General features: G+C 33.8%; 1 protein-coding gene across 1 annotated transcript; it reads left to right on the top strand.

Annotated features, from left to right (window-relative positions):
* Positions 1–7,526: 7,526 nt before the first annotated feature.
* Positions 7,527–9,006, top strand: LOC128863299 (adult cuticle protein 1-like). The gene is made up of 2 exons (XM_054102406.1): positions 7,527–7,637; positions 8,305–9,006. The coding sequence occupies exons 1-2, from the start codon at positions 7,632–7,634 to the stop codon at positions 8,692–8,694; spliced, it is 396 nt and encodes a 131-aa protein (XP_053958381.1). The 5' UTR covers positions 7,527–7,631; the 3' UTR covers positions 8,695–9,006.
* The last annotated feature ends 1,737 nt before the right edge of the window (positions 9,007–10,743 follow it).

The raw sequence follows: 10,743 nt of genomic DNA, 5'->3' as shown, positions 1-10,743 counted from the left end.
CACTTTCGAAAAATCGAAAAAACAAAAAATCGATTTTTTAAAATTTCTTGACCACCGAGTCCCCTTAATTTTTCTTCGGTTCTTTATCAAAGTGAATTTCTCTATTATTTCATCCATATCTAAGGATTCCATAACATCGTCTATATCAGGGCAAATTAATTCAGTTTCTCATTAGTCATTGATCGCTAATGTGTCTTTTATGTATTTTAGTTTTGAAAAGGAACGTTTATCTGCCAGATTGGTAAGAAACGACGATGTAAGGACTCTTAGCATTATCTCAATATTCGAAAAAAAAATCGTTTGCAATTTGTCTTGGTGGATTCTGGAATAATGTGGAGCATGAGAAACATAAGTATCAGAATTTAAAAAGAAATAATAATTTCCTATTTCGCATTCAAAAATCGGTTTCGTTAAGACCATCATAGAATGATAAATTTTTACAAGCCATGGAGGTTTCATCGACGCTCAACTCTTTAAATTTTTGGTGGCGTTTTGCTTACTTGTTTATACAAGCCACACAATGGCTGTCGAGTAATAATTGTCATAGATTGGATTGACACTTTATAAATAATCAGTACTCACCAAAATGTATTAAATTTTGCATTATTTTATAATAATTGAATAAAATATTTGAGGAAAATCAAAAAGTCTAATTAATTTTCTATGTGATATTTTCCATGGTCACCAAAACAAATTTTGCCTCAAGGCATCAAGAAACATTAACTCAACACTGCGCCCTAGATCATAGTTTTCTCAGCCAGCCCTCGCATTTACAGGTAAAATTAAATAAGATTTCAAAACCAATTCCGAGTTGTATTAATGATTCATTTGCGAGCAAAAATAGCATTCAGTTTGTTAGCCGAATTCTCAACTTTTGGTCGAATAATGGACGATACCATCCGTTCAAGTGTTTTATTCCTATTTTTTGGACTTTTTTAAACCAGCCAGTTAGTTGGTTTTAATAAATGAAAAAAAGCCTTGGGCTCGCTTCTAACGACAGCGGCAAAATTCAAAATAAATGTAATAAAAATCATAACAACAATTTGCGGCATGGCCAAAAAGTCATCAGCGATAAGAAGAAATGTGAACAAACAAATTGCCGCATGCCCTCAAACCGAAAGCTGAAGAACGAGGTGGAGTAATATTGATTTGTTTTGCTAAACCAAAACGAAGAAACGAAATATGGTTAAGGAGATAAATTTTTAATGAAATCGCATGAAAAATTGCTGCAATTAATCGAACTGTTGGCGATAAAATGTGCTTTAAATAAAAAAATACAAAACAAATAAATAAATGTGTTAAGCATGCATGAAAGGCAAAAGAAAAAGTTGAATTGCCGTTGTCAACAACGCCCTTTTGTTCAAAAATTATAAAAAATCACTTCTCAAATGGGTAGAAGAATCGTTGCCACATTCGTAATTGTTGCTACTCGCAGCATGCTTCTGGTATGTTTTTTCTGGTATTTATTGTAAATAAGTAAACACCTTCACCTTTTTAGTTTCATACATATCTGCATAGTAGTCGCCAATAAACCACAACTGCCCTTTAATGCCACTGATTTGAGCAAAGTTGACATGCGCGCTGCAATCGTGTAATTGCTTTTGATTATCTCTTGCACCAACCAATTAACTGAGATAATTAGCTGTACAATTATGAAGTACTTTTTCATAAGATTTTTTGTCACAGTTTTCTAAGAATTTTGATTGGCAGCCAAATGAGTCTTTTTTTTTCTTTTCACAACTGCTAGGGCTCGACTCTTATTCTGTAGAAGGGGGCGCTTATTAAGTTAAGTATTGCATTTTTATGTGTCCAACCAGGTGTACGAATGTCGTTTATGTGAGTTATGGTGATGCAGGGATTTGATCGGACAGCAAAGCAATTTAAAGTAAAAAAATGTGGTTGACCAGCGCTTAAAATAAATTTATTATTTTTAATGTCCCTGCTGCTGCACTTGGCTGCCAAGGTGATAAATGCCGTCTTGCGAGTGAGTTCACTTATGGTAATCAGCTTTCAAGATACACTTACAAAATTCCTAGATAATGGGTTACTCACTAAAGAGGTTATTAGTGAGACTCGTTTCCAATGTTATATGTGGTGGCGCAAAATTAACCACCTTAACGGAATATTTACAATTTTAAAAATTTTTTTATTTAATAAAATGTCGTTTAATTTCAAAATTCGATAATTTATTTTGCGCCACCTTGTAAATAATTTAATTTACTTATTAGATTATTTGGACTTATGTAAAGTTCAATACATGAAATGAAGAATTTTGCGCTGGAGTAGTACAAATCTCGGCCATCCATTAGCTTTCAATTACTTTCCGGGCTTATACTAAGTGGCGTAAAATTAATCCATTTTATTTTTGAATAATTCTGAGTGACGCTTAAGAGAACACTCTCACCTTTTGGACCTTCCAGAGTGCAAATAGTGGCGCAAAATTATTCATCCGATTTTGTTTTTGAATAACTTTTTTAGCTAAATAAAAAAAAAAATTATTTTCATTAATGCAAATATTTATTTTGACCTTTATGTGCTCCATTGGATGTTTCTTTGTGTAGTGCAGCTGTCTAGTTCACCAGTGTCAAATGTGATTGACGTACGACGCTATTTGGAAAAACTATACCATAAATCTTCCGAAGGGATGACTAATTTGGGCACCTTGTATATACATAGGTGGCACTTACACCCTTTGTGGGGTATTTGGCCGAGCTCCTCCTCCCATTTGTGGCGTGTGCCTTGATTTTGCTCCACAAATGGAGGGACATATAGTTTTAAGCCGACTGCGAACGGCAGAAAGTCGTCGAACACGCAAAACACTTGTCTTATTTATGCCTCTCACAAACAAATAAATTGCTAAAACCGTGAACATATCTTCGAGAAGAGTGTATCAACATAAAAAAAGTAATAAGCGAACGTCGAATGTACGTAGCGCGCGAAATTTTAAAATTCACCTTATTTTTTAACAAACCTTGTATTTTCAGATAGTCTGGCGGCTTTAAAAGCCTTTCCACAGGGTGGGCCATATAGCGTTTGCTTTTTGAACCACCTATTTTTTTTTACGAATGGTAACACAAATGACATGTCAAATGTGCTCATAATTTCCTTAAAGGTTTGACATTTACGAAATGGGATGCTATACGCTTGAACAAAATTGGGAAATATTGAAAACCTATTTCCAAAGTGGTGAGTCTTCTTCTTCTTTTCTGTTTTTCACATCGGTGGCTACGTCAATAAGCAAAATTGTCGGATTTGGGGCTCAGAAAATCCACACGTTACTGTAGAGAAGAAAATGCATCCACAACGAGTCACTGTTTGGTGCGGTTTTTGGTCTGGTGGCATCATCGGGCCATTTTTTTTCGAAAATGAGCGAGGAGCCGCGGTTACAGTAAATGGTGAGCGTTATCGTGACATGCTCAACGAGTTGTTTCCAAAAATTGATGAGGATGACATGGACGACATTTGGTTTCAACAGGACGGTGCAACTTGTCACACTGCCAAAGTTGCACTCGAACTTTTGGCCAACGGTTTTGAAAACCGAATAATCAGCCGAAATTCCGATATCAATTGGCCGCCTCGGAGCTGTGACTTAAGCCCGTTGGACTATTTTTTGTGGGGAGCCGTTAAGGACAAATGCTATGCGAACCAACCAGAGACGATTGATGCTTTAAAACACGAAGTTTTACATGGCTCACCCTATATCAACTGTAATCAACTCAAAAATGATACCCAACAGTATTATTAGGTTGAGTTTCTGGACATGAGGGATGATGGAATAAAATGGCTGTTCGTCTAGCTAAAGAAGGGACATAGATGCCTCTTATTGGTTCTGAGCCTTTCTGTGTTACGAATTTCTTTGAAAACGGGAGGGGAAGAAATTCTTTGAACACTGGCAAAATTCTATTGATTAGCGACAAGTGAAACAATTTCTAAAGCGGGGCAGTGGAATTTCTGATAAGCTACTTTTGCTCTGCAGAGTAGACTTAAAATTTCTAACTGGTTACTTTACAGGCTTGATTACTTTACAGCCTGAGATATCACTTAAATCAGTTGGTTTCATCTGCCAATTCTGCAGAATGAACACTGAAAATTCAGAACACATTATTTGTGAATGTCCCGCATAAGGCAAAAAAGGGTACGCCGCTTTGGTGGTATTGCAGTACATTTATTTAAATTATGGAACAATAAACTCCTGACGGATAATTTAAAAATATATTCTATTGTAGTATTTCAAACTTGTTGGATTTTCATAAACTGGACGAATATTTTATACTCCCATATTCAAAAAATAACCAAAAATATTGCTAAATGTTATAACATTATCATATACATCGATGTCTTGGCGAAATCGAAGTTCTGAATATTGTTTCTGATGTTTTTTTCAGATAGGGTACTGCATCCTTCGCTTTATAGAAAGAAATGATTAGTTCTTTTCAGACCCTTAACTCCTTAAGTTGCTATTTATTGCTTTTGTGTGATCTACATTGGAATATGTTGCTTTTTTTTGAAGATCTCACCACCAACTACTAACAGAATTGAATAGAATAAATAATTTTTCTTAAGTATGCTCTCTCCCCTTAATTTCCCTGATCCTATGAATCCCGCTTGCTTCTAATAAATCTTATCAACTAGAATGTAAAAGATCGTTTTTGCCAAAGGGCGCTCGAGCGCTCCGGAGCAGCAAAATTTTAAATGCGTTTTTCTCAAAACTATGTTTTTTGAACTGGTGATCACTGTAACTTTAAAACCGCTTGGTAGATTTCAATAAAATTTATATTGCTTTTGAAAAACATAAAAAACTCGTGCCGAATTTTTTTTTTTTTTAATTTCGATTATTTTAAACAGTTAATTGTCGGTTTTTTGCTCGAAAATCTGATATTTTTCAAATTTTGAAAAAAAAACTTCAATCAGGCACAATATTATCTATTAATAAAACTTATTTTTCTTGTTCCATTGATTTTAGATGAATCTCAAAAGACTTCTGATTATCACCGCAAGGCACTTCTGGAGAAATGGGCTCCACACAAACGGCGATAACTTTCACAATTATCAATTTTTTTGTTTTTTGAAATTTTCCTAACGTCAAGTCGAAACATGATGTATTAATTGTATGTTCTATTTGTGTAAAATAAACCCATTGACTAGCAAAAAAAAAAACAAATTGAAAATCATAATTTTTTCGGGATTCTGACTACCGCTAACCCCTTAATATATGAATAGCGAAATTTATTGTTCGCCTTTTTTAGAAAGTAGGAATTTTCGGTACCTACTAGGTCTTTATGTAATAAATTTCTGTTTTAGTTGAATAGATTCAGCTTGTTATGCAACGATGAAAACGTTTCTTTTATAGTAAGTAGTCAGTAGGGACAATTGTTTGCATTTTACTTTTTCAATAAAATTATTATGTTCCATACAAAGATTATTAACACCTAGGTTAATTATTTATTGGAGTCAGAGTTACATGCATACATGAACATTTATTTACCTGCATTCCAATGATAGCATATGCTTTTTTTATTTTGTGTTGATCTACAGATTCTTGGTACACAGATTTGATTTTAATCCTCAAGCGACTTCGAAGTGCCACTTTAGTCGGACTCTCTAAAAAAGGGGCCGAAATAACGCTGTCATGTGAGAACCCATTAGTCAAATGCTCTCCAAAATTATTGCTCGCAAAATTTTATTACGTGCACCTTAACTGCATATTTCTTTGCGATATGTATTGTAACTTTTTTTCATTTATTTTAAAAACACTTGGGCAAAATATTGCAAATTCAAAATAGCCACAGCAAAGAAAAATTACCAAAAAGTGCAAGACGATTTTGTGAGTCTAGGTCTTTCATCCTGCGATGAAACTATAGCGCCCTCAAAAATTTTGTTGGACAGCGTATTTAGTATAATTTCAGATACATATTTGACAGTTACACTCCTGTGAAAAACGAATTCAAACATTTATGAATTTTTGAACTGTATCAACTGCAGCTACTTACCAGAACTAACTCTATTTGATTACCGCTTGTTTCCATCGATGAGATTAATAATAATAATAATTGGCGCGTACACTTCTGTTAGGTAATTGGCCGAGCTTCTCCTCCTAAGATATTACCGATTAGCATTTAATTTCTTAATAAAATATGAGAAAGGCTTCGATGAGGGACTTACCTCAAAAGACGAAAAATTCTTATGGCATGACATGCAAAAAAATGTTGAAGGATGATTTCTTAATAAAAAAGTGCTTTGTCAGCTGCGATTTATTCTCGTAATGCAACAATCACAACTTTCAAGGACGACTTTCAAAAGTCTGTCTGAACTCCTTCCTCACAATTCAACAGCAAATAGTTGTTCATATTTTGTTTTTGAATTTTTCGCATTAATTATTTAGCACGTGAAATGTTAAGTTAATATAGATATTTTTCACGCTTCAGTAAGTAGTGCCATATGCGTATTTGCAGTGGTAAGCACGCGATTATTTACTTTGTTAGTGGCAAACTGTATGAGAAATTAAAACCATGAAAAAGGTATGAAAAAACTAACTTTATTGAATCAAATTCAATGAGTGCATCGAGTTTGTTTACTTCTTTATTGCAACTTATAAATGTTTGCGCTCGTATGAAGTTGGCGGATATCTATTTATGTATGTATGTGTGTATGCATCCACTGTACATATCTGTGGCAAGGATTGGGTGTGCATACATTTTTTCTAAAACGGCGATTTTGACATATATTTCGTGAATTGACTGACTGATTTGACTCACTCGTATTTGCAATTATTTTTAATATTATTTTGCTTAGATTTAACTGTTGTTTTATTCTTTAGCTCTTTGCTTTTATTTTTACCTTTAATTTATCAAGTGACACTTTTAACATATTTATAGAGGTGGTAAGGAATATCTTACTCGTATTTTTTCTTTTATTTAAATAGACGTGTTTGAATCACAATGCTTGGATTTTTGAATACGCGAACTTGAATAATGTCCAATTTCTCTGATAAATTTGTAGCTTAAGATCTTGTCCCCCGAGAAACAACACTCACTACACTGAGCGTAAATTGAGACATTTTTGCTTTGATTGTCAAGCTGAGTGCTGTAGTTGTAGTCGAGTGATGTTAAGTAAAGCCGAGTTGAGTTAGCTTGAATTGAGTGAGTTTGGGCTGTGAACAGGCAGTTGTTACCAGTGCGAAACACACACCAACACAAAATATTACACTGGCCCCAATGCAACCATGCAGCTACTCTCGTTGGTACTATAAATAATATTGCTGTTGTAGTTTTGGCTGACGCTTTGGCTGCGTGGTTAAGCATAATTGTTTGAGTGTGTAACGAGCGAGTTTCGTTACAATTTGAAATTTAGCTGGCGCCCGCAATTTTTTCTGCTGCCACTGTCGCTGCTACTAAATGGTTACTGTTCCTATTTGTAATTTTTTTTATTTATATTCTTTTGTATATTCATATCGAACTTATGGCTGATGTAATTTTTTGGAGGTGCTGCATATGAGGCACGACAAATTTTTTAGTATAAAAGTTGGCATATTTTTGTATTCGAAATCAGAACCAAGTCAACACCCAAGAAGTGTAACAGCAGTACAACAAATCCTTTTCTCTACTTCTTAAATCCTTCTTTAATCAGCAAACATGAAGGTAATTCGAGGATGTGAAGTGTATGAACATTGTGACAATTATGTGAAATTTCTAGTGAAACAATTTTATTGTAAAAAAAGAAATTAAAAAATATAACGAATAAAAATATTTTACTACGAAGCAAAAATATATATGTTTCGTAAAAATATCTGCAAGATAATATCATCAAATTTTAGTGTTATCAACAAACACGATTTGTGGAAAAAAATGAAGCCGAACACAACAAATAGGAAGAGGAGCTCGACCAAACAATCAAAAAGGGTTTTTGATTAATAATTAGGAACAGATAACAAGTATTGAAAAAAATATTTAAAAACTTTTTTTTTTGTTTTTTAAACAAAATTGAAATTCAAAATAAAATTTTATTTAGCAACAAATTTTTCTTTATTCGTAATTAAATTTTGAAGTATGCGGACAGGATAGTTTAGTATCCTCAAAAGTTGCAACAAACCCTTAAAAGTGTATTCAATTTATACAAAATTTCACATATATAATTCCCCGTTTAGTTATTACACAAAAACCAAATAAAATTATTTAAAATGAATTTGCATGAACTTAAATTAAAATTTAGTATTTCTTATTAAAATCGTTTACATTTCTCTTCAATTTGCAATTAGTTTCTTCATACACACATCCACTTAACCTCTTATCTTTTTCTCTCTTCCAGTTCGTTGTTGCCGTAGTCATGTTGGCTCTTGCCGTTGGTGTACACTCATCCCTACTGGGTGCTCAAATCTCTCCCGGTGTTTCATATGTGAGCCCATTACTTAGTCCATTGCTCGCACCGGGCCTCGGACTCGGTCCCTTGGGCTTACCAGCTGCCGTTAATGTCTGGGGTGGTAGTGCTCCCGGTCTATTGGATGGTATTCCCGGCATCTCTCTTAGTCAAGGACCTGGTGCTGCTATTGCTGCTCCTATTGCTGTTTCTCATGCTTTGGGTACAGGTCCAGGTGTTTATGTGGCGAAGACTCGTGGTGCCATTCACACCGCCCCATTGGCCGGACACATTAACTCGGCGACTTCTCTGAATTTGGCACCAGCTCCAGGCACTTTGTAAGCGTTTCGTGCGTCATCGATTCATCTCGTTGGAGAATAAATGCTAACTGCTTATCATCACAACAACCACATGAACAATAATATCAAGTATTTGACGACACTGATGCCAAACGAAGAATGCAACCGCACGACCTATCCTACTTGTTATCGCAACTCCGTTTTAAGTAATCCGTTATCCGTCATCTACCATTTGTTATCACAACCGCAACCGTAACCCTGATCCGCTACCGACCTGATGTGCAACTGATAATGTGCATAGCTTATCTATGTTTTTATTTTAAATAATATACTATGTACCTTGTACACAACTACATATATGTATTTCATCTTATTTACTTAGGTAATCACACACACAAATATGTAATAATGGTGTTTGTGCAAACTGAGTCATAAAAGTTTGCCGAAACGCCCAGAAAGGAGAAAATGGGATTCACAAAAACTAACTGCGAAATGCCATTTTCAAAATATAAAAATACAAAGTCCACAACAATTGCAATAACAACGACGATAAACTTTTGAGAACTTTTACCTGTGAATGTGTCTTAAAGTCATTAAAAATAATCTTTCACTATCACTTTCCACCATACGTCACTCTGCATACATTCATACAAATATAAGTACTCTATATACATATAAAAGAAGCAGCAAAAAAGTCAATAAAACATAAAAAAAAAAATTAAAAAATTTAAATTATTTCCTTTTTTTAAAAATTTCCACTTTTCTATGTCTTTCCCTTCTGGTATATAGTGGGTTTTATGCAAGGATTATTACAAAACGGCTTGTTTATAAGGACATATACATACATATGCATACATATATTATTTAAATGTTTATATTAGTGCAAGATATTCAATGTATCTAGTGAAGAATATTGAATATTTTTTATTTGAATAAATATTTCGCAAGATTCTTGTAAAGTCAAATTCATGAGATTCTTTTGCAATTTCTGGTATAATAATTAGTTGCTGGGCATCGTTTGAAGTTTGTCAAATTACGTATAAGTAGGTATATACCTACATATGTGCATATGTATATATGTATATATGAGTTCAATATATGAAAGGGTGCAAGTATTGACTTGATGTGTGATTTGTTGCGCTTTTGCGGGTTCTGTAGAAATTTCAATTTTTGTTTTGTTTTATTTAAAAAATGTCCTAATTCCCTAACAATGGCCTGCTTAAAGCACAAATAATGAATTTTCAAATAAATCGAAATTGAAAAATCAATAAATATTTCTACTTTAAGTTTTGGTGCTACATAGTTCTTTCACTTCGATTCGTACTGTACAAAAACTTTCTGCAAAGCGTTTCTATCGATACTGAATTTTTCAAGTCGGCCGGACTCATAGATCGAACAAATCTTGACTGATTGACTCAGAGTTTCAGCTGTACATTTTTCACATTGATTATTACTCGTATTTATATATTACATTCCTTCCTTTATGAACAATTTTCTGACGAGTTTTTTTTTAATTTTTTAATTTTTTTTTTTTTTTTTTTGAATGCCCCGGTTTTATATATATGTATAATGTATGTATAAGTATATTCGGAAAATTTGTTTAGATACCATAAATTAGAGGCCAACGGAAAGTCTATATTTTTCTTTGTATAATTTTTGGGGACAAAAGTAAAATTTATGATATATGCAAGAAAATCGCTGAAAAAGTTTCCTGTTAATGCTAATAATTTTTCCAACCTACTTTTTTCCTCCTTCACTTTCATTCCCACCTTGGAGGCTGATATCGTAAGTTCGCCTTTGTTCAGGGATGAACTTCAGAACTTACACAGCTAAAGTTTCAGGGCATATTTTCAATTAGCTTAAGGTTCATCGAACAATAGCTGTAGGATCGATAATATATACTCACTTAATAGATTATCGCCAATTGAGGTAATGACATCTTGGAGTGAAGTATTGTATACGCGCTAATCTGTTTTAATAATATCATTGGTATATTTAAGTTTTATTGCATTCAAAAGTCAGGATTCGAAACTCAGCAAAATACCAACTTGGCCGCAAGTAAGACATCCCAGAGTGAGTTATCGTAAAGAGA

This window comes from Anastrepha ludens, chromosome 5, assembly GCF_028408465.1.
Source record: "Anastrepha ludens isolate Willacy chromosome 5, idAnaLude1.1, whole genome shotgun sequence".
In the NCBI taxonomy this organism is placed as follows: domain Eukaryota; kingdom Metazoa; phylum Arthropoda; class Insecta; order Diptera; family Tephritidae; genus Anastrepha; species Anastrepha ludens.
The sequence above is the reverse complement of the archived record's forward strand: the minus strand, read 5'-3'. Positions and strand labels throughout refer to the sequence as shown.